Source organism: Haliotis rubra, unplaced genomic scaffold (genome assembly GCF_003918875.1).
Source record: "Haliotis rubra isolate DU_JTF1 unplaced genomic scaffold, ASM391887v1 Scf968, whole genome shotgun sequence".
Taxonomy (NCBI): Eukaryota; Metazoa; Mollusca; class Gastropoda; order Lepetellida; family Haliotidae; genus Haliotis; species Haliotis rubra.
The window spans coordinates 10289-35661 of NW_025767710.1; the positions used below are offsets into that span (position 1 = coordinate 10289).

At 41.0% G+C, this 25373-nt stretch overlaps 1 protein-coding gene across 3 annotated transcripts in view; it reads right to left on the reverse strand.

The window, feature by feature from the left end:
• Window positions 1–8875: 8875 nt before the first annotated feature.
• LOC124265225 (inositol polyphosphate-4-phosphatase type I A-like) overlaps window positions 8876–25373 on the reverse strand; it is a 44301-nt gene continuing 27803 nt past the window's right edge. For 2 of the 3 annotated variants that reach the window (XM_046700017.1, XM_046700019.1), the window contains 12 exons: window positions 23948–24055; window positions 22215–22492; window positions 20812–21033; window positions 20291–20485; window positions 17934–18002; window positions 14680–14921; window positions 13651–13686; window positions 12747–12887; window positions 12366–12463; window positions 11988–12088; window positions 11185–11339; window positions 8876–10539 (listed from right to left, as the gene is read on the reverse strand). In XM_046700017.1, the coding sequence (XP_046555973.1) occupies window positions 10407–10539; window positions 11185–11339; window positions 11988–12088; window positions 12366–12463; window positions 12747–12887; window positions 13651–13686; window positions 14680–14921; window positions 17934–18002; window positions 20291–20485; window positions 20812–21033; window positions 22215–22492; window positions 23948–24055 (1778 nt within the window). In that variant the 3' untranslated portion in view covers window positions 8876–10406. The remainder of the gene's footprint in view (window positions 10540–11184; window positions 11340–11987; window positions 12089–12365; window positions 12464–12746; window positions 12888–13650; window positions 13687–14679; window positions 14922–17933; window positions 18003–20290; window positions 20486–20811; window positions 21034–22214; window positions 22493–23947; window positions 24056–25373) is intronic. The other variant, XM_046700018.1, reaches the window with a different exon arrangement.

Consider the following 25373-nt stretch of genomic DNA (forward strand, 5'->3'; position numbering starts at 1 on the left):
AACTATAACTTTTTCATTTCTTTCTGTTTTGCAAATAAACCCTGCTGTTGCTCTTTAGAAGTCAGTATTAGAACTTAACCAATAGCAGTCATTTTACACATTGACATATCTATGTTTGTGTTAGAAAGACGTACCATGTAAGATATGTAACCCAGTGCAATTGGTGTTCCTTTATGAATAAAATGAACAGACATGTGCAGGATTAATCTGATGCAAGCATTATTGATAGAGACATGTGCCGTAGCAAAAGAAAGGCAAAGGAGAGCAGAGTGGCGCAGTGGAAGCGTGCTGGGCCCATAACCCAGAGGTCCGTGGATCGAAACCACGCTCTGCTAACTATAACTTTTTCTTTTCTTTCAGTTTTGCAAATAAACCCTGGTGTTGCCCTTTAGATTTCAGTATTAGAACTTAACCAATAGCAGTCATTTTACACATTGACATATCTATGTTTGTGTTAGAAAGACGTACCATGTAAGATATGCAATCCAGTGCAATTGATGTTCCTTTATGAATAAAATGAACAGACATGAGGAGGATTAATCTGATGCAAGCATTATTGATAGAGACATGTGACGTAGCAAAAGACAGGTAAAGGGAGAGCAGAGTGGCGCAGTGGAAGCGTGCTGGGCCCATAACCCAGAGGTCCGTGGATCGAAACCACGCTCTGCTAACTATAACTTTTTCTTTTCTTTCAGTTTTGCAAATAAACCCTGGTGTTGCTCTTTAGATTTCAGTATTAGAACTTAACCAATAGCAGTCATTTTACACATTGACATATCTATGTTTGTGTTAGAAAGACGTACCATGTAGGATATGCAATCCTTTGCAATTGATGTTCATTATGAATGAAATGAACAGACATGGGCAGGATTAGGCTGATGCAAGTTTATGGATAGAGACATGTGACGTAGCAAAAGGTAGTTGAACGCAGAGCAGAGTGGCGCAGTGGAAGCGTGATGGGCCCATAACCCAGAGGTCCGTGGATCGAAACCACGCTCTGCTAACTATAACTTTTCTTTCTTTCAGTTTTGCAAATAAACCCTGGTGTTGCTCTTTAGAATTCAGTATTAGAACTTAACCAATAGCAGTCATTTTACACATTGACATATCTATGTTTGTGTTAGAAAGACGTACCATGTAAGATATGCAATCCTGTGCAATTGATGTTCATTATGAATGAAATGAACAGACATGAGCAGGATTAGTCTGATGTAAGTTTATGGATAGAGACATGTGCCGTAGCGAAAGGTAGGTGGAGGGAGAGAAGAGTGGCGCAGTGGAAGCGTGCTGGGCCCATAACCCAGAGGTCCGTGGATCGAAACCACGCTCTGCTAACTATAACTTTTTCATTTCTTTCTGTTTTGCAAATAAACCCTGCTGTTGCTCTTTAGGAGTCAGTATTAGAACTTAACCAATAGCAGTCATTTTACACATTGACATATCTATGTTTGTGTTAGAAAGACGTACCATGTAAGATATGTAACCCAGTGCAATTGGTGTTCCTTTATGAATAAAATGAACAGACATGTGCAGGATTAATCTGATGCAAGCATTATTGATAGAGACATGTACCGTAGCAAAAGAAAGGCAAAGGGAGAGCAGAGTGGCGCAGTGGAAGCGTGCTGGGCCCATAACCCAGAGGTCCGTGGATCGAAACCACGCTCTGCTAACTATAACTTTTTTTCTTTTCTTTCAGTTTTGCAAATAAACCCTGGTGTTGCCCTTTAGATTTCAGTATTAGAACTTAACCAATAGCAGTCATTTTACACATTGACATATCTATGTTTGTGTTAGAAAGACGTACCATGTAAGATATGCAATCCAGTGCAATTGATGTTCCTTTATGAATAAAATGAACAGACATGAGCAGGATTAATCTGATGCAAGCATTATTGATAGAGACATGTGACGTAGCAAAAGACAGGTAAAGGGAGAGCAGAGTGGCGCAGTGGAAGCGTGCTGGGCCCATAACCCAGAGGTCCGTGGATCGAAACCACGCTCTGCTAACTATAACTTTTTCTTTTCTTTCAGTTTTGCAAATAAACCCTGGTGTTGCTCTTTAGATTTCAGTATTAGAACTTAACCAATAGCAGTCATTTTACACATTGACATATCTATGTTTGTGTTAGAAAGACGTACCATGTAGGATATGCAATCCTTTGCAATTGATGTTCATTATGAATGAAATGAACAGACATGGGCAGGATTAGGCTGATGCAAGTTTATGGATAGAGACATGTGACGTAGCGAAAGGTAGTTGAACGCAGAGCAGAGTGGCGCAGTGGAAGCGTGATGGGCCCATCACCCAGAGGTCCGTGGATCGAAACCACGCTCTGCTAACTATAACTTTTTCTTTTCTTTCAGTTTTGCAAATAAACCCTGCTGTTGCTCTTTAGAATTCAGTATTAGAATTTAACCAATAGCAGTCATTTTACACATTGACATATCTATGTTTGTGTTAGAAAGACGTACCATGTAAGATATGTAACCCAGTGCAATTAATGTTCTTGTATGAATAAAATGAACAGACATGAGCAGGATTAATCTGATGCAAGCATTATTGATAGAGACATGTGCCGTAGCAAAAGGAAGGTAAAGGGAGAGCAGAGAGGCGCAGTGGAAGCGTGCTGGGCCCATAACCCAGAGGTCCGTGGATCGAAACCACGCTCTGCTAACTATAACTTTTTCTTTTCTTTCTGTTTTGCAAATAAACCCTGGTGTTGCTCTTTAGGATTCAGTATTAGAACTTAACCAATAGCAGTCATTTTACACATTGACATATCTATGTTTGTGTTAGAAAGACGTACCATGTAAGATATGCAATCCAGTGCAATTGGTGTTCCTTTATGAATAAAATGAACAGACATGAGCAGGATTAGTCTGATTGAAGCTTTATTGATAGAGGCACGTGCCGTAGCAAAAGGTAGGTGGAGGGAGAGCAGAGTGGCGCAGTGGAAGCGTGCTGGGCCCATAACCCAGAGGTCCGTGGATCGAAACCACGCTCTGCTAACTATAACTTTTTCTTTTCTTTCAGTTTTGCAAATAAACCCTGCTGTTGCTCTTTAAGATTAAGTATTAGAACTTAACCAATAGCAGTCATTTTACACATTGACATATCTAAATTTGGGTTAGCAAGAAGTACCATGTAAGATATGCAATCCTTTGCAATTGATGTTCATTATGAATAAAATGAACAGACATGAGCAGGATTAGTCTGATGCAAGTTTATTGATAGAGACAGGTGCCGTAGCAAAAGACAGGTAAAGGGAGAGCAGAGTGGCGCAGTGGAAGCGTGCTGTGCCCATAACCCAGAGGTCCGTGGATCGAAACCACGCTCTGCTAACTATACCTTTTTTTTCTTTCTGTTTTGCAAATAAACCCTGGTGTTGCTCTTTAAGATTAAGTATTAGAACTTAACCAATACCAGTCATTTTACACATTGACATATCTAAATTTTGGTTAGCAAGAAGTACCATGTAAGATATGCAATCCTTTGCAATTGATGTTCATTATGAATGAAATGAACAGACATGAGCAGGATTAGGCTGATGCAAGTTTATTGATAGAGACATGTGCCGTAGCAAAAGGTAGGTGGAGGGAGAGCAGAGTGGCGCAGTGGAAGCGTGCTGGGCCCATAACCCAGAGGTCCGTGGATCGAAACCACGCTCTGCTAACTATACCTTTTTCTTTTCTTTCAGTTTTGCAAATAAACCCTGGTGTTGCTCTTTAGAATTCAGTATTAGAACTTAATCAATAGCAGTCATTTTACACATTGACATATCTAAATGTTTGTTAGCAAGACGTACCATGTAAGATATGCAATCCTGTGCAATTGATGTTCATTATGAATAAAATGAACAGACATGAGCAGGATTAGTCTGATTGTAGCTTTATTGATAGAGGCAGGTGCCGTAGCAAAAGGTAGGTGGAGGGAGAGCAGAGTGGCGCAGTGGAAGCGTGCTGGGCCCATAACCCAGAGGTCCGTGGATCGAAACCACGCTCTGCTAACTATAACTTTTTCTTTTCTTTCTGTTTTGCAAATAAACACTGGTGTTGCTCTTTAGAATTCAGTATTAGAACTTAACCAATACCAGTCATTTTACACATTGACATATCTATGTTTGTGTTAGAAAGACGTACCATGTAAGATATGCAATCCTGTGCAATTGATGTTCATTATGAATAAAATGAACAGACATGAGCAGGATTAGTCTGATGCAAGTTTATTGATAGAGACATGTGACGTAGCGAAAGGTAGTTGAAGGGAGAGCAGAGTGGCGCAGTGGAAGCGTGCTGGGCCCATAACCCAGAGGTCCGTGGATCGAAACCACGCTCTGCTAACTATAACTTTTTCTTTTCTTTCTGTTTTGCAAATAAACACTGGTGTTGCTCTTTAGAATTCAGTATTAGAACTTAACCAATACCAGTCATTTTACACATTGACATATCTATGTTTGTGTTAGAAAGACGTACCATGTAAGATATGTAACCCAGTGCAATTAATGTTCTTGTATGAATAAAATGAACAGACATGAGCAGGATTAATCTGATGCAAGCATTATTGATAGAGACATGTGCCGTAGCAAAAGAAAGGTAAAGGGAGAGCAGAGTGGCGCAGTGGAAGCGTGCTGGGCCCATAACCCAGAGGTTCGTGGATCGAAACCACGCTCTGCTAACTATAACTTTTTCTTTTCTTTCTGTTTTGCAAATAAACCCTGCTGTTGCTCTTTAGGATTCAGTATTAGAACTTAACCAATAGCAGTCATTTTACACATTGACATATCTAAATTTGGGGTAGAAAGACGTACCATGTAAGATATGTAATCCTGTGCAATTAATGTTCATTATGAATAAAATGAACAGACATGAGCAGGATTAGTCTGATGTAAGCGATATTGTACATAAGTTGAAATATCTCCGTTGGTGTCTGGAAGATACATATTCTAAAATATTTACATTTGTTGAAATTTGTATTCATTAAGACTAAGGGAATAAGTGAGTTTGGTTTTACAGGACTTTTAGCAATACTCCAGCAATATGGGCTTCACACATTGTACCCATGTGGGGAATTGAACCCGAGACTTAACGCTATAACCACTAGTCTACCCCAGCAGCCCTTCATTATGAATTAAATATCCAAGTACACGACTTTCTAATAGAAGGCTTTAACCCAGTGGTCAATGGATTGAAGCAATAGTCTGCAAAGTTATTCTTTTCTTCCCAATCTTGCAACCAGAAATGAGACAAATGTTTATTGACGATCTAACTGAAGATATATATTTTTTTCAAATCAGTCTTTAAAAACATTGACATGCATCTATATATTAGGAAGATTTACCACCTGAAATATCTGGATAGTATACAGAAGGTGTTCACACTGAAGAAAATCAATGGGCTTGAACGGAGGATTTTCTTATATAACCTGTAAATTAGTTCAAACATATCAGCTCGTGAGAGTATGTATGGGCGCATATATGCATCCGTGTCATGGGTATATGTACCAGTTTCAAATGGTAGTTTCTCTGTGGCAGTACGCTTATAAACCATATCAGTATAACATGAGCATCCAGTCTCCTCTGATTTATCCCTTTATTCAGAGTGACAGGCAGGGTATGAAGTACTTTAACATTTTTTGTATGAGTGAGTGTTTGGTTTTACGCCGCTTTTAGAAATATTCCAGCATTATCACCAGAAACACCAGAAACACCAGAAACAGGCTTCACACATTGTACCAATGTGGGGAATCTAACCCGAGTTTTCAGCGTGTTTTTATGTCATAACAGTGTTTGAAGCTTCAACCTTCTGACCTTCGCTGTGTAGAAGCTATATCCCTCATACAACAAAGATCGTCTTTTCCTTGGTACCAGAATGTAAAAACAACAATTAACAAAGCAGGTCAGCACACTTTATTATAATTAACAGCATTGGATTGATGACATACCATAACAGTAATACTTCTTTCATAATAAACGTTCAATACATGTGCAAGTTATCGGGCAACAACAGTGCAAATCAGTTTTCTTCACATTCTAAATACATATGACATATTTCAGATGATCCATTTTCATATTGTAATGTGTAAAGTTATTATTCACACACATCAGACAAGTAGAGTTTAGCGGTCAATACAAGAAAGAGCATGTTCAAAATCTCCATTATATAATCATCATAACACTTCTGCTCACAGTTATGCAATAGTGTCTTCATTGCAACACTTTTGACAGTTTTCATTTAATATCCTTCAAGCTGGAAGGAGTCTATACACCTTATTCCCCTTACAGGTATCATAGAGTCAACACCTAACCTGAACTAGGTACCACAAAGGCTGCAATGATCCAATTGGTTAGAGTTTGAACAGCCATTACATAATGAAATAACGTCATCAACCTGTGCCAACTTTTATTCAGAATATAAATATTGTATTAATACAGAAATTTACATTTCAAAGATTAAATCACCACAACTTAAGCGTACGCTTGCTAAATTTAGATGTAACGCTCACAACTTCAAAGTCCAAGCAGCATGATTTGCCAAAACTTCAAATGTAATAGATATCCAATGTCCATTCTGCAATTTATCGCAAGAAGATGAGTACCATGTATTACATATATGCCCGAAATATTTAGAAATACGAGAAACTTAATTGCCTTATTTTTTCTACAACCAACCGTCAAGTCATAAATTCTGTATGCTACTTTGCACAGAAAATATTGACTTGTTGTTTAAGGTAGCCCTTCTGTTGTACCACATACTTAGGTTGAGAGAAAAAATGTAAATTGTAAATGGGTGTTTATGGATTTATTGATGTTCCTATAACTCGCGTATTTACAGGTTGCGCATAAATGCACTGTTATTATTTTACACATGTACTTTTGGCCTCAGGGCCACTTATACAAATAAATCTGTCTGTCTGACTGTCTGAACAGTCATTACTGGACCCAGTCTGAGGTATCTCATCATTTTTGGTCTTTAATGAACATTTTGTAAAATTATTTTGAAGAATCTCTCCAATTCATTTCCAGTTACCAGGCAGGTAAATACATACTGCTGATCTTGTCTATCACGTGTCAATGCTTAATAAACAGAACTGGCTTTACCTCAAACTTTCAAGATTCCATGAACTGTGAGTAGATATATTTATGACAGATATTCTCTCAAACAGCGGTGGCTGAGCAGGTTAGGCGGCTGACTGTGTGTGCTGGCGATTGTGTGCCTGACGCTGAGGGTGTGGGTTCGAATCCTGGATGGGACTCAACCCAGCAAAAGTACTAGCATCTGTACTTTACTAAGAAAGTGTAATCCCAAATATAACAACATATGTAACAACCATATATGTCTTATTGCAATACCAGTCTGATGAAAACAAGGCAAGCATGAATGGAGCTTTGGATTTCATATTGCACTATATATGAATGATGCACCTACAGTCAATATTCATGGAGTGATTTACACAAACTACAGAACTAAACTAAACAGCACAGCAAGCACAATGTCATAGTGCTTATGCTTCAGGAATAAGGTAAGTCGACAGGGACATATTAGTAACTGGTATATATAGACTGTTGTCTAAGAATGAGTATCAGAAATACTTTTTTCATATGCTTATCTACAGAAGTAAGTACTGAGAGGAAATAGTTAATAGAACTGTTTGATTTCAATGTATAATTAATATACTATTTGTATACTTACTTGTATAGTTATACTATTGGTACCGATAATGCACACCCGGACAAGCAAACAGGACCAAATGAGCAGGCTACTTCTCACAGAATATTGTTCTTTTTAACAAATTTTCATGATGAGAATTTTGTTCTACCACTAGGCAAACACTTCCCCCAACACCGATCATCTACAGCAGAACCGCATTCAGAATCAATAATTTCATATACAGAAGGTCGATTTAGATATATGTCTTTTAGATTTGTCTTTTGACTTGTCTCCTGAAAGATTCTGAATCAGTGCAATTGATGAAAATGGACAAACAGTATGAACTTGGAGATGCTCCAACCCTTCACACACACAAGCTACAAACATTTTGGCCCCAAACTCTGAGAATCACTTCTACAGGATTGGCAGATGATCTGCTACAGCAAGACATCAGATACATTCTAACATTTGTTTTGTATGGGAATGTAACATGCTCGGTGTTACCGGTTTCCAAAGTTTGGCAATTTAAATGTAACATTAACATGACATCACAAACATATCCCAGATATACAGTGTTAGTGAAATAACAGTACGCATACTTCAATACAAGTAAATCTCTAGCATGTATGCATTATACACACCTGTCTCTACACATGTGGATCATGGGGAAATAGAGTTCACTATATACAAGAAAACAGAGTACATACTACTTCACTTGAGTCATCTATGTAATACTTTGTTTATCAACAGCAACATGAATTGTGAAAGACAGTATGTTTGGAGGTGAATATCATCCAAGCAACACAAAGCCTGGCGCTAGGAGTTAACGCCAGTTCAAGTGTCTGTACAAGGGATCTTGAACTGGCAGCATGTTACGTCTAAGTAATACATGCATGTCAGTCTTGAATTATACAGACTGAACATGAGATTGTCGTGATGTGAAAGCATGTGTTTTTGTAACGTATAATACTATATCGGAGGAGAAATCTCTGTCATATAACAAACAGAAGGCAAATACATGGAAACAACAAGTTGCAAAAAGCACAAAAAAATGATGTTTTTGTAAAAGAAGAAGTAGTATATACAATAGCGGTACGAGATCAATTCCAAGAAAAGGCTCTCTAAAGCTTTATTTATGAAATAAAGCTTTTGTCAGGCCCTATCTCTCTCCGCTAGTGCATATACCACTGTTTGAATCCCCAGTTAACTTCCTGGTCACTATGACCATGTGTTCTGAAACACTTGAGCATGTCTCGCTCAAACACCAATTCCTCACTCATTAGGTCATGGCAACTTTAGAGTTTTCAAATCTAAAATCATCGAGACCAAGTCTTTTTAAAATATGTCCTAGGCATCTTGCTGGAAACTTTCATTTAATACATAATACTTCTAAAATATGTTTTACTTTTCCAACAAATGGGAGATCATGAGGGCAGGACTGTCTAGAAGCATGATCACAATATGAAGAGGAACCCTGGATTCTTGGGCAGACCCCAAGGTAAAGGGTGCCTAAGATGAGGATTGGATGATTAAAATGGCTGCTACCTACTAAAAGCAAACATACCTGGAAACACTGCTTCACATCTGCAGTATATAGGGGAAGACATCTATATATACAGGTGTAGATTTATATATATACAAGGGTAGACCTCTAAACCTAACTAATTTGAATGTACAGCATATAATTTTATTAGAGATAAGTATAAATTCCATATTGTGGACAGGATAGCATACTGACTAATATCTTCATTTCACTAGCGGCAATTGTGCCCATACACTTTTTAACATTTCGAAAGAAGCTCCTGCTGTTAGAAATTCTGTTACATCTTCCGTAATAAGTTAACTGCTTTTTTCTCTGTAAAACGTGCTACTCTTTACATTGTAAACTGTTTTCTCATTTCACATGGGCCAACCGAAATAATATGAATTTAATTGAACCTAATTGGGATTATATGTCTATTTACCCACAGGTAGATCTCACTTTCTATATAGGGGGAGATCTGTATACATACAGGGGTGGACCTGTGTATATATCCTGGTGTAGACATTTTTATTAAAAACGACATGGTCAAACAGTTCAAACCTTAACAGATACAAGAAAGGGGCTTCACACATTGTACCCATGAGGGGAATCGAACCTGAGTCTTCAGTGTAGCAAGTGAACGCTTTAACCACTAGGCTACCTCACCATACCCTCCAAAAGGAGCAAACATTCACTGTTCGTATAAGACAGTCACAAGTTGACTATCCATGAACACAAACGTATCTCCCAGTGATGTACCTTACCCTTACACCACAGAGGTTTTGAATACACCAACAATAGAAACAAATAAACATTCCAAGTTACTTACTAAGAAGTAAAATAGAACAACATGAAGTGTACCTTTGGCATTGTGAGACTTGAGTAACAGGCAACAGATCACTAGAGGAGCCCTGGATTTAGATATGTTTAGTTGGAACTTCCCATGGGAGGCAATATGCACCTGAAACCTTACCTAGATGTAGCTATGTACCCAAAACACATTAAGTCTGTATGTTGCTAGGTACCCAAGACACATTTAGTCTGTAGGCCAGCAGTACCCAAGAGTTATCAAATCTGCATGTTGCTAAGTAACCAATACAGGTAAATCTGTATGTTGTTAGGTACCTAAGAATCATCAAATGTGCATGTTGCTAGGTAACCAATACACGGTAAGTCTGTATGTTGCTAGGTAACCAATACATGGTAAGGTTATATGTTGCTAGCTACCCAAGACACATCAAGTCTGTATGTTCCCATATGTTCCATTGGGTGCCCGGTAGAGCTTGGGTATATACAGCATCTGCAGGCTGTTAAAGGCGTACTTCCTGACACCAGTATTCTTGTGTGTATTATCTCTCCGGCATCCAACACTGGAACAAAATCAGAAAAACAGTAAAACCACTAACACAAATGAGACAAACACCTTTCATGGATTACAGCTTTACGCTGATTGTTTGCTTGTTTGTTTGCTAGCAGGGGAGATAACTGTAGCTAGCAGGGGAGATAACTGTACAAAGAGCTGATGACAACTTAATGGATGGTTTTGTTGTTTAACGCCACACTCAATAATATTCCAGCTATATGGCAGCGGTCTGTATATAATCAAGTCTGGAAAAGACAATCCAGAGATCAACAACATGAGCATCGATGTACACAATTGGGAACCGATGACATGTGTCCACCAAGTCAGCGAGTGTGACCACACGATCCCATTAGTCGCCTCTTACGACAAGCATGGGTTGCTGAAGACCAATTCTAACCTGGATCTATACATGTGGACAACTTAATGAAGTGATAATGAAAATTATGAATAGACAGGACAGACAAACACCCTGGCTATGAACTGGTATTGTGGATTTGATTCAAGGCGTTACAATCTAGACTGGCAACTGTGTAGCTACAGCTAGCTCTCATTCCAGCCTCACACTGGTCTTATGTCAATGTTACATGAGTTTTGATCATCTTAGCGCTAAGATCACTTTCTGGTACGGATGGAGCCTTGATGTTTGACTGACCTCCGGAAGCAGTCGAGCGACTGCCAGAAGACGTGCGATGCCAGATCGTGTTCCTGCTGCAGCACCTGTACTTGCTCCAGGGTGACGGACATGGAGGTCCGATCCTTTCCACTCTTACAGCATGCAAACCTCACCCCCTTGAGCTTGCGGCACACCTGCAGCATGACAACATCATGACAATATCATGAGAGCATCATCCACATACAAGAGTGTACATAACAGTCAAACAGACGAAATATGCAACATAATCCAATATTACTCGATCCCAACACCATATCAACTGTAACATCATCACACCACCACTACCTTACCCAATCTCAACACCATTTTAACTGTAACATCATCACGCCACCACTACCTTACCCAATCTCAACACCATTTTAACTGTAACATCATCACGCCACCACTACCTTACCCAATCTCAACACCATTTTAACTGTAACATCATCACACCACCACTACCTTACCCAATCTCAACACCATATCAACTGTAACACCATCTCACCACTGTGATATTTGTTAGGTAAATAGTACATCCCCAAAAATGATGACGTAGGCAAGTGACGTCATCAAGCTGTGTGATGATGTAATAAGATCAAGGCGGATAAAAAACGTATGGCGGACTTATTGTTGTCTGTTGGAATCCAGGACCCTCCACCCCCAACATCGAAAGTACATGACAACCACAACAACCTTACCCGACCACAGCACCATTTTAACTGCAACACCATCCCACCACTCCTTACCAAATCATAAATTTGATATAAACATCATCACACAGGAGACGGACAGATGGCCCTCACCTCCGCTGCCAGGTGCAGTACTTCCACGTTCTTGCTTTTCTTGGTCATCACATTGGTGTGGAGCTGCTTGGTCAGCTGAGATACAGATGTCTGAGGCTCACCTGGGGCATTAATAACAGCACTCATATTTCCCCATACAGGCAGAGAAAGTACAGGCAACAATATCAAGAACATTTTTCTCACACAGAGCAGCAAGTTGCATTACGCATACTGATGTTGGCCAAATGTATAAGCAGGACCTATAAATGACGACTACATACTGTACATCACTCCACAGGACAGTTTTGTGTGTATTGATCTCATCACTACATTAGACTGCATGTTTACTGAGTAATGTAGGTCAGTCATAATCCTTCTCTCTCTCTTGTGTAAACATACCTGACTTCCCAAAGTCATCCATATACTTCTCAAAATAGTTGAAGACTTTAGCCACACTTTCTGCATTGACTCTCTCCTGCAGAGTGGTGTTGCCAAACCTGTGTGAGAGACAGACATAACCAAGTATAAGATGACTTATCCATGTATAACGGAACAGGGTATTTTTGGGGCAGCAGAGTGAGTGAGTGAGTGAGGGAGGGTGGGTGTGTGGATATTACCATCTCTGTCTTCATTGCTATGATCAATGCAGTTGTATTATACTGCCTTTCAGTTTGTAATACCTTTGTATTCATACCTTTGCAGTAATTTGTATTAGTTTGTCAACACTGATGCTGCTTAACTTTTGCATTAGTTTCAACATATAACAGATGCAAGACTCACTTTTCAGCCAGAGTGGCCTGTTCATTGATGCCGATGCTAAAGAGGACTGGCACCACCTTAATATGGTTCCCTTGTTTTAACTTGGGAGGGAGGTTTTCATATGTATTGGGTGGAACTGGTATCTCCACATGGATGCAGTGTCTGTAAATAGAGAGGGAAGATGAACACGGAAGCTCAACATGGGGATCACACAGTCTTTCCAACGAATGTATATCTTATTACCCAGACTGACTGACTGACTGAGTTTAGTTTTATGCCGCTTTTAGCAATATTCCAGCAATATCACGGCGGGGGACACCAGAAATGGGCTTAACATATTGTGCCCATGTGGGGAATCGAACCCGGGCCTTTGGCGTGACGAGCCAACGCTTTAACCACTAGGCTACCCCACCGCCCCTTATTACCCAGAGATTCTTAGTTCACAGTCAGTGCACAGCATACAAACAAAATATTTGTCATTACCCTCACTTTTAAGTTCTTAATCTACAGTAAGTGCACATCAAACAAACCTATATCTCAGTTATTTCTGTTTTGAGGTATCAACAACAAATATAGAAGAAAAAGCTTACAGCAACCTTTCAAAACCCACTGCTTTCATACACACTTTGTAGTAAAAGTAAGTGTAGATCAATGCTGTGTTCAGCAATATCCCTCTCAAACACAGAGGTCCATACAGAACTGAGTGTGAACCAGACAAACCAATGACTGAAATCATGAGCAACTATGATGATGATGATGATACATCAAACTACAATGATACATTAGAAACATGGATTTATAGAAACAGAACACAAAGGTATATGCATTCTACTTTTCCTTGTAATACAAATTTTATCACAGAAGAAACTAGTCCATATTATGTATGTTCTGATTTTGAGCAAGTTGAAGGTCGTCCATGTCCTACCTGTTTATATCAGGGAACATGCCGCCCTTAATGGAGCTGAAACACACAAGAGGATGGACAATCAAATAATATGTAATACAGTTTAACAAATATGTAAATCTCCTACTGGATGAACAAGCAGTCACTATGAACAAATCTGATATGAAGAAACAGTTGCTATGTAGTACCAACAAATTAACTGTTAAGAGCAATCACTGGTATTATGAGGAATAAAATCTGTTATACACTGCTACTTCCCAGATAGCATTCAGATGTTGGCCCAACGTTGGCAATGGTTTTGCTATCTGGGTTGCCATACTGTATGAATAAAACCTGTTGCTGACAAGCTGTTGCTATCTTGTACAAACTTAGTCTGTTATGAAAAAACTTGAACAAACAGTCACTTGAACAAGTCCGTCTTGAACAGACAGTCACCTGAAAAAGTCTGTCTTAAACAGACAGTCACTTGAACAAGTCCGTCTTGAACAGACAGTCACCTGAAAAAGTCTCTTGAACAGACAGTCACTTGAACAAGTCTGTCTTAAACAGACAGTCACTTGAACAAGTCCGTCTTGAACAGACAGTCACCTGAAAAAGTCTCTTGAACAGACAGTCACTTGAACAAGTCTGTCTTAAACAGACAGTCACTTGAACAAGTCTGTCTTGAACAGACAGTCACCTGAAAAAGTCTCTTGAACAGACAGTCACTTGAACAAGTCTGTCTTAAACAGACAGTCACCTGAAAAAGTCTGTCTTAAACAGACAGTCACTTGAACAAGTCTGTCTTGAACAGACAGTCACCTGAAAAAGTCTCTTGAACAGACAATCACCTGAACAAAGTCTGTTATGAACAGACAGTAACTTGAACAAAGTCTGTCTTGAACAACCAGTCACCATCAACAGGGGCGTAGCTACCATTATAAAAAAAGCCCTGGCATAGATTGTTGCTAAAAAGGTTGGGCAAGCCCTCAATACTTTCTAAATATATAGCTTTGTAACCTATCGGGCTTACACACAAAAAATTGGCTTGCTACACGCCTGTTCACCTACTTCTGCAGAGACAGAGCAGCTTCAAAGACGTCATCCTTGGCCTCCACAAAGCAGAAGGTGACACTGGCCAAGTCCTCCACAGCAACTGTCATATCCTCCAACATGGCCAGCTCCTCGCCGTAGCAGCTCAGCAGCGACTCGAAATGAACCATCACCCCATTGTTGATGAGCTGTTGTAGGTACTTAGGATCTTTGTGATTGGTCTGTATGTTGACAGCTAAACCACTCACAAGTGTTGTGATCTGAAACCAGAAACAAAAAATGTATACCACTCAAATATAATGCATCAACTGGTGCCAGAAAGGTGTCATTCTGTGCTTGGAAGTACCAGCAACACAGCGGTATGGTGGAAGATTCCTTCTATGAACTGCTTACCCTAATCAGGAGCTCCTCTCCGAACAACTGCTTACTCAAATCAGGAGCTCCTCTCTGAAGAGCTGCTTACTCTAATCAGGAGCTCCTCTCTGAAGAGCTGCTTACTCTAATCAGGAGCTCCTCTCCGAACAACTGCTTACTCTAATCAGGAGCTCCTCTCTGAACAACTGCTTACTCTAATCAGGAGCTCCTCTCTGAAGAGCTGCTTACTCTAATCAGGAGCTCCTCTCTGAACAACTGCTTACTCTAATCAGGAGCTCCTCTCTGAAGAGCTGCTTACTCTAATCAGGGAGCTCTCTGAACAACTGCTTACTCTAATCAGGAGCTCCTCTCTGAAGAGCTGCTTACTCTAATCAGGAGCTCCTCTCTGAACAACTGCTTACTCTAATCAGGAGCTCCTCTCTGAAGAGCTGCTTACTCTAATCAGGAGCTCCTCTCTGAAGAGCTGCTTACTCTAATCAGGAGCTCCTCTCCGAACAACTGCTTACTCTAATCAGGAGCTCCTCTCTGAACAACTGCTTACTCTAATCAGGAGCTCCTCTCTGAAGAGCTGCTTACTCTAATCAGGAGCTCCTCTCTGAACAACTGCTTACTCTAATCAGGAGCTCCTCTCTGAAGAGCTGCTTACTCTAATCAGGAGCTTCTCTCCGAACAACTGCTTACTCTAATCAGGAGCTCTTCTCTGAAGAGCTGCTTATTCTAATCAGGAGCTCCTCTCTGAAGAGCTGCTTACTCTAATCAGGAGCTCCTCTCCGAACAACTGCTTACTCTAATCAGGAGCTCCTCTCTGAACAACTGCTTACTCTTATCAGGAGCTCCTCTCTAAACAACTGCTTACCATAATCAGGAGCTCCTCTCCGAACAACTGCTTACCATAATCAGGAGCTCCTCTCTGAACAACTGCTTACCATAATCAGGAGCTCCTCTCCGAACAGCTGCTAACTCTAATCAGGAGCTCCTCTCTGAACAACTGCTTACTCTAATCAGGAGCTCCTCTCTGAAGAGCTGCTTACTCTAATCAGGAGCTCCTCTCTGATCAACTGCTTACTCTAATCAGGATCTCCTCTCAGAACAACTGCTTACTCTAATCAGGATCTCTTCTCAGAACAACTGTTTATCCTAATCAGGATCTTCTCTATGAACAACTGCTTATCCTAATTAGGAATTTCCCAATGAACAACTGGTTATCCTAATTAGGAATCTTTCTATGAACAACTGCTTATCCTAATGAACAACTGCTTAAACTAATGAGCAGCTCCCTCCATGAAAAATGGCTTACCCTAATGAGGAGAAATCACTATCTCTGAACAAATGCTGATCCTAATCAGGAGCTCCCTCTCTAAAAAACTGCTTATCTTCTCTATGAACAACTGCTTATCCTAATTAGGAATTTCCCAATGAACAACTGGTTATCCTAATTAGGAATCTTTCTATGAACAACTGCTTATCCTAATGAACAACTGCTTAAACTAATGAGCAGCTCCCTCCATGAAAAATGGCTTACCCTAATGAGGGAGAAATCACTATCTCTGAACAAATGCTGATCCTAATCAGGAGCTCCCTCTCTAAAAAACTGCTTATCTTCTCTATGAACAACTGCTTATCCTAATTAGGAATTTCCCAATGAACAACTGGTTATCCTAATTAGGAATCTTTCTATGAACAACTGCTTATCCTAATGAACAACTGCTTAAACTAATGAGCAGCTCCCTCCATGAAAAATGGCTTACCCTAATGAGGAGAAATCACTATCTCTAAACAAATGCTGATCCTAATCAGGAGCTCCCTCTCTAAAAAACTGCTTATCTTCTCTATGAACAACTGCTTATCCTAATTAGGAATTTCCCAATGAACAACTGGTTATCCTAATTAGGAATCTTTCTATGAACAACTGCTTATCCTAATGAACAACTGCTTAAACTAATGAGCAGCTCCCTCCATGAAAAATGGCTTACCCTAATGAGGAGAAATCACTATCTCTGAACAAATGCTGATCCTAATCAGGAGCTCCCTCTCTAAAACTGCTTATCTTCTCTATGAACAACTGCTTATCCTAATTAGGAATTTCCCAATGAACAACTGGTTATCCTAATTAGGAATCTTTCTATGAACAACTGCTTATCCTAATGAACAACTGCTTAAACTAATGAGCAGCTCCCTCCATGAAAAATGGCTTACCCTAATGAGGAGAAATCACTATCTCTGAACAAATGCTGATCCTAATCAGGAGCTCCCTCTCTAAAAACTGCTTATTCTAATCAAGAACTCCCTCTCTGAACAGCTACTTATCCTAACCAAGAGCTCCCTCTTTGAACAACTGCTTGACCTAATAAAAATAATACCACCCCCAGTTTTACACAAAGTATGGTGAGTCAGACTGGTTAAACACTGTCTGAAACAATATTTCAGTTGTATCACAGCAAGTCAGCATGACAAGGATGGAAAGCCTTAAGTGATGCAGGCCTCAGATAATTGGGAGATGGCTGGTCCTTAAAGATACGTTTATGCCATGACACTGTATCCTTGTCTAAGTGAGTAAGCTCAGTGAGGGAGGAACCCCAAGGCGATATAGATTATAGCCATATACTATTTTGGCAAATCTCATGAGCATGGTCAGGGTGATGACAATTCTAGAATAATAATATGGATTCCCAATGATTACGAGTTTCTGGCAGGCCTAAGAGACACAACTCTGTACTGCAAATTGAGCAGCCGAGATTATTTGCCCATCAGTTCCCTAACACTGCGTGATAGTGAGTGCTGCTGAATGCCACATGAGCACTTTCACAGCGTGTCATCCCATAATGTGCAGCCAAATACTTGAACAATAAATGTGTGCAATGACATTGTAATCCCAGGACTGGTACTGAGAAACTCACGGCATGTGCTGTGACCACGTCTCTCCTGTTCTTGATCATGTGCATCAGCTTTACGTGGTCCTTGTTCTCCTGCAGAGAAGAATGAATGACACATCAGCCCTCAGCATTAACTATTTACTTCACAGGGCTCGAGCGCATTAAGTAGATGCATGACTAGACATTCTGTATGAATGTACATATAGCTATGAAGTTATCTTCACTCAATAATATTAAATAAGTTGACTAATAGTTCTCACTAGTGTGAGAATGAGGACGTGGAGAGGGGCTTTTCGAATATGTCTCTCCAAATGGAGATGAAATAGATGAAATACACAGAGAGGACATGGACATGGTGCAACTTGACACTATACATGAGAGGAAAGACATAGGAGGCTGGACACCTACTGATAGTGGGGGGAAGAAAGAGGCCCATGGCCAAAAAGGCACCTACCATGAAAGGGAGGAAGAGAGAGGTCAATGGCCAACAAGACACCTACTGATAGTGGGGGGAAGAAAGAGGCCCACGGCCAAAAAGGCACCTACCATGAAAGAGAGGAAGAGAGAGGTCAATGGCCAACAAGACACCTACCATGAAAGGGAAGAAGAGAGAGGTCAATGGCCAACAAGACACCTACCAGGAACGGGAGGAAGAGAGAAGCACATGGCCGACAAGAAGTCTAGCAGGAATGGGAGCAATAAAGAGGTCAACAGCCAACAAGACACCTACCATGAGTGGGAGGAAGAGAGAGGTCAATGGCCGACAAGACACCTACCTTGAGTGGTAGGAAGAGAGAGGTCAATAGCCAACAAGACACCTACCATGAGTGGGAGGAAGAGAGGTGTCAATGGCCAATAAGACACCTACCAGGAAAGGGAGGAAGAGAGAGGCACATGGCCAACAAGACACCTACCCTGAGTGGGAGGAAGAGTGAGGTCAATGGCCAACAAGACACCTACGATGAGTGGGAGGAAGAGAGTGGTCAATAGCCAACAAGACACCTACCATGAGTGGGAGGAAGAGAGAGGTCAATGGCCAACATGACACCTAGCATGAGTGGGAGGAAGAGAGTGGTCAATAACCAACAAGACACCTACTGATAGTGGGGGGAAGAAAGAGGTCCACGGCCAAAAAGGCACCTACCATGAAAGAGAGGAAGAGAGAGGTCAACGGCCACAAAGACACCTACCATGAAAGGGAGGAAGAGAGAGTTCAATGGCCAACAAGACACCTACCAGGAAAGGGAGGAAGAGAGAGGCACATGGCCGGCAAGAAGCCTAGCAGGAATAGGAGGAATAGAGAGGCCAATAGCCAACAAGACACCTACCATGAGTGGGAGGAAGAGAGAGGTCAATGGCCAACAAGACACCTACCATGAGTGGGAGGAGGAGAGAGGTCAATGGCCATAAAGGCACCTACCATGAGTGGGAGGAAGAGAGGTGTCAATGGCCAACAAGACACCTACCATGAAAGGGAGGAAGAGAGAGGTCACATGGCCAACAAGACACCTACCATGAGTGGGAGGAGAGAGAGGTCAATGGCCAACAAGACACCTACTATGAGCCAGACAAGAGGTCAATGGCCAACAAGACACTACACCATGAGTGGGAGGAAGAGAGGAGGTGTCAATGGCCAACAAGACACCTACCATGAGTGGGAGGAAGAGAGAGGTCAATGGCCAACAAGACACCTACCATGAGTGGGAGGAAGAGAGAGGTCAATGGCCAACAAGACACCTACCATGAGTGGGAGGAAGAGAGAGGTCAATGGCCAACAAGACACCTACCATGAGTGGGAGGAAGAGAGAGGTCAATGGCCAACAAGACACCTACCATGAGGAGGTGGGAGGAAGAGAGAGGTCAATGGCCAACAAGACACCTACCATGAGTGGGAGGAAGAGAGAGGTCAATGGCCAACAAGACACCTACCATGAGTGGGAGGAAGAGAGAGGTCAATGGCCAACAAGACACCTACCATGAATGGGAGGAAGAGAGAGGTCAATGGCAAAGAAGACATCTCCCATGGAGTGGAGAAGAGAGGTCAATGGCCAACAAGACACCTACCATGAGTTGGAGGAAGAGAGAGGTCAGTGGCCAACAAGACATCTTCCATGAGTGGGAGGAAGAGAGAGGTCAGTGGCCAACAAGACACCTACTATGAGTGGGAGGAAGAGAGAGGTCAATGGCCAACAAGACACCTACCATGAGTGGGAGGAAGAGAGAGGTCAGTGGCCAACAAGACACCTACTATGAATGGGAGGAGGGGAGAGGCCAATGGAAAAGAAGACACCTGCCCTGTATGTGAGGAAGAGAGAAGCCCATGGTCATCAAAACACCTTCCCTGAATGGGAGGAAGAAGCCCATGGCCGACAGGGACTTACCATGAGGGAGAGGAATGTGAGGAAAAGTGTTGCCCGACTGGACACGATCTCCACAAAACTCTGTAGTTTGATAACTGCTGGACTCAGCTCACTTAGCCAGCTGGTTGTTTGGCCTGAGGACGACTTAGTCACCAGTTCGTCAACCCTCGAGACCAGGCACACTATCGCTGCCTCCAGATTGAGACGAGTCACTTCCTGAATAAAAAAATGAAATGTGAGTTGCCATAATGTTTCAAAATAACAAATACAAGTATACAAAAAAAGTTTAGGGACAATTTTTATAATCAATTTCTTTTGTATTTCTTACCAATGAACAGGTAACAAGAGTAATTACTGACCATGTCTTTAACTACATACAACTTCACTGTACATCAGACAAACAACTTGGATAACACCAATAAACTGCTCATAAATATCAATGGAACATTTGCCAGCTATTAATGTACCATCAAGAAAATACATTTGATGATTGAGAACCCCCGCTGTATAATGAATATCGTTATGATAATGGCTTTAATTACCCAGGGTTCCACAGTAGGGCTCCTGACAAAGTTACTTCCTGACCACCTCCATGACTTTTCAGGAGATTTATCACCTTGACTACGACCATCATTACTCATGTGACCCAGAGAGGCTGCAAGGTCAAGGCCATCTCCTGTGTTGGAGGGAGACTTTGCCTGCATGTATTTCTCGGCAGATAGTTGTAATATTGGGTCCTCACAGAGCCGGACAAGCTCACGCACCTGGAATCAGAGTTGGGATGTTGTTGAAATTAGAGAAATCAAGTTTCAAAGCTGCATGCTAATAGCTACTGGTCCGTGGAAGTATACATCCTAGGTGCTGCTCCACAAGTGATTATCAGGCTTGACAACCATAGCTCCCAGTCTTTAACATATACATACAACATCGGAGTGCTAAGATCACTGCTAATAGCTACTGGTCCATGGAAATATACATCCTAGGTGCTGCTCCACAAGTGATCTTCAGGCTTGACAACCATAGCTCCCATACTTTAACATATACATACAACATCGTTGTGCTAAGATCACTTTGTACAGGTGCAGATTTCTAGTGGTCATGTAATAGTAAGAAATTTATTTCATATAATGCTCTTACATTTCATATAATGCTCTTACATACGAGTAAGTGTTAAAACAGGGACATGGCAATAGCTCCTGTGCATATGTAGCCACTTCAATATGTTAACTAAACACTCGACACTTAATAAGTTTACTTCTGCCCTGAAATGTCATATGAGTAAATAATACCTAACGAATATTCCTCCATAGAATATCATATGGCTAAAGAATAACCAGCGTATACTTGTGTTTAATGTTTAACACAGCACTCCAGATGTTTAACACATATTCCAGCTATGTTGTCTGTTGTCTGTAAATAATCGACTCTGGACCAGACAATCCAGTGATTGAGTGAGTGAGTTAAGTTTTACGCCGCACTCAGCAATATTCCAGCTATATGGCGGCGGTCTGTAAATAATCGAGTCTGGACCAGACAATCCAGTGATCAACAGCATGAGCATCGATCTGCGCAATTGGGAACCGATGACATGTGTCAACCAAGGCAGGGAGCGTGACCACCCGATCCCGTTAGTCGCCTCTTACGACAAGCATGGGTTACTGAAGGTTCATTCTAGCCCGGACCTTCACGGGTATCACGTGATTGACATCATGAGCATTGATCTACACAATTGGGATACAGTGACAACCAAGTTAGCAAGTCTGACAACAGGATCCCATTATTAGTCGCCTCTTACAGCAAGCATTGTTTGCTGAAGACCAGTTCTAACCCAGAACTTCACGGGAATCAGCGTATACCCCTCACCCACGATACATGAGTAAAATACAACCAGGGCTTTAGAGTAAACAATCAGAAGTAGCTTCTTTTTGCACAGTCAGCAACTTACAGTCTCTGTGAGTGACTGCATCTCTGTCTGGAGTTGTGTGTCGGTTCCCTGCAGGGCTGCATGACACAGGCGCTCACAGCCATGGTTGATGTCCGTCTTCAGCTTGGCTATATCGTTGAGCAGGGAGCAGGCTTGCTGCATCTTGGTCCGGAAGCCCAGTGTGCTCTGAGAGGAGTAGAAGTCCTTCTGATACTGCAGCAGTTTTCGTAAACCACCATTCTTAAACTTCTGGCAAAATGCAGTGAAGGCTCCATGGGTTATCACATCGTAGACTTTACCTGGAGAAAATAGACAGGTAGCAGTCATCTTTGTGTATTTCAACACAAGTGAACACAGTGAACACAACTGAACACAGTGAACTCAAGACCATTTCTGCCATCTGGGACATTTAAGTGAGTGAGTCATGTGGGTTTGATGCTGTGTTGAACTGTATTCAAATTATACCAGGATTTCCCGTATTTAAGCCCTGGGCTTAATAACGGAAAATGACCCCTCTAGTTAACAAATAAAACCCCCATAATTAATCCCAGGGCTTAAATTCGGGAAATGCTTGTAACTGAAGAAAATGACACAGTAAAATGGAAAGAACTTAATGCTGATATTATGATATTTTATTGCGACTGCGTGTGAGTCATATGAATTGAGATTATCTATTTGAGTATTGAGTACCTGACCTCTCTTGGGACTCCAAAACGTTCTGTACACGTGAGGTGAGGTGAGGTGAAATTGGGTTTTACGTCGTGCTTGAGAATATTTCGCTCATATGACGACTTGCATACATGCGTGTTTATGTGTATGTGAGGCTGCTTGTACTAGCCCAGACTGAAGCTGGTTTTATAGTGCTAGCCCACTGAGATACCATGCCGCAGTGAAGCATGAATACCCCACTCAGACACATTATACTGTCTCCGAGCTGACCAGTCCTTGTTGTACCCATAAATGCTGAGCGCGCCAGGCAGGGACCAACAAGTACCATATTTTAACGTCTTTTGGTATGACACGGTCGGGGATCGAACCCGCGACCTTCCGCTCTCCAGGCGGACGCTCTAACCACTACACCACGGAGGCGGTCTCTGTACACGTGAAAACCTCTAGCTGCACTACAAACATTATATATGCTGATGTTCGCCATGTGCTTTTGCCATGGGACGTCACTCTAAACAATAAAATTTTAAATCTTAATTTAAGCCCATGGGCTTAATAACGGGAAAATATCCCGTTTTTAAACTCATGGGCGTAATTTCGAGTGGGCTTAAATACGGGAAATCCCGGTATTCAGTGTGGGAGGACAGCCTGAAGTCACACAGGTGTCAGATATTTACCACACTGGGAAAACTACCAACAAGGGTTTGGTTCTGACAAACTTAGAAACAAAATTCAAATGTAGATCATGAGATCCTGGAGAGAACAAGGGACGCACTCTTATAAGACTATGCCACCCGTCCTCAAATGGATTCAGAATCTTAAATGAAAATGTAAGCTGAATATACATCACACTTAATGCAGAAACATTGCAACTGTGTAAATAAAGAAACTGTCATCCATACAACTGCTTGTTACCACCATCTCATCTCTATAACACTAACAGAACTGGGTCCCGATCCTCAAAACATTCATTTTCGTAAGTCTGTGATAATCTAAAGAGTTACGACAGGTCATAACATTATGAAGGCTTTGTGGATTGGGACCCTGGACAAAAGATGAGGGCCAACTGAGGACATCCCCCGCCTCACCATGATTGCTGCCCTCCGATGCGACGGTCATCCGCTGGACGTGCAGGTTGACCGGGATAAACTCCAGCTCCTTGTTGTCCTTCTCACAGCTCGGCTTGAAGCTCGGACCTGCAGACCAGTGCATGCTGGGTAACATTCCAATGGATCATACAACAGATCATTTGAAAGTTCAAACTTACTGAGATAATTTCTTTACAACAAATAAAAGGAATCTGTTATGACATTGACTATATGTTTACATTTTGCATAAACATTTTACAAGAAAATACAATTGTAGAAATGAAAGACAACCATTTCCAAAATTCATTTTACTGAAGATCAAAAGTGGGATGTCTGTACCATAAGTTATGATTATTCTAAGGATGCTATTCTTGTCAAGAAAAAGCATGCAGCATGCAGCAGACATGTAGAAACAGTTGTTAGGGAAATCATTTCTTGGATTCATAGACTAAATTTTTGTGTGATTCCATGATGAATTATTTTAGTATAAATTTGATGAAAACATATACTTTAGGACAAAAGAAACTATGACTCTCAACTAATTTCATATTCTATATTTTCAATAGACATTATCTTCATATCATATCATACCCAAAATCAGTTGCTGACGATCTATGGCCCATTTTTATATTGTGCTGCCAATTAACATTTTACTAGTTTATGTGCTAAATTCTATAAAAAAGGAAAACAGAATACATAACTATAAAAGTTTGAGATTGCTTTTATCAGAACCATAACATTTATTTTTAGGGCCGAAAATATGACATGTACAGCTAGTGTCACACACTGTCAAACACTTAAGCTCCCAATGTATCATTACATATTGCAACACACGTACCTGAATCATAGTATGTCGTAATACAATATATTTACCAATACACAGCAATCACATGATAAAAGAATACCAGTCGTACCATGTGGTACTAAAGTACTGTTGGAAATAGAAAAAAACTGTTTTTAGGCTGTTACTCTGTATCCCTAAAATTTACACAATTGCAAATAGCATATGTCGAAATAACCCACTTCGGCCTAACTGGGCATTCAGTGGGATGCATAATACGATATCCAGAAAAGCATGTTTACTGCTTTTCTGGATATCGTAATACGCATCACGGGTCACCTGATGTAGACATGCAAGTAATGGATTAATGGAACACATGTAAACCGTCGACTCACCTGGCATGAAATGCAGGTGCTGCCTACAGGCACAAGGGGTCATCTCAAAGATATTTTGTGCTTTTTCATGTGTGTTGACTATGTCTCATCTATTGATTAACATCTTACGTGTCTTTCTTTCATAAAGTTTATGTTGAGATATGTAAAAGAGTATGATACCTGAAAACCATAGAAACGCATCATAGTATATAGGTGGCATGACCACCCGAAGATCGACAGGACTGGATATTATTTGTAAATTGTTATGACG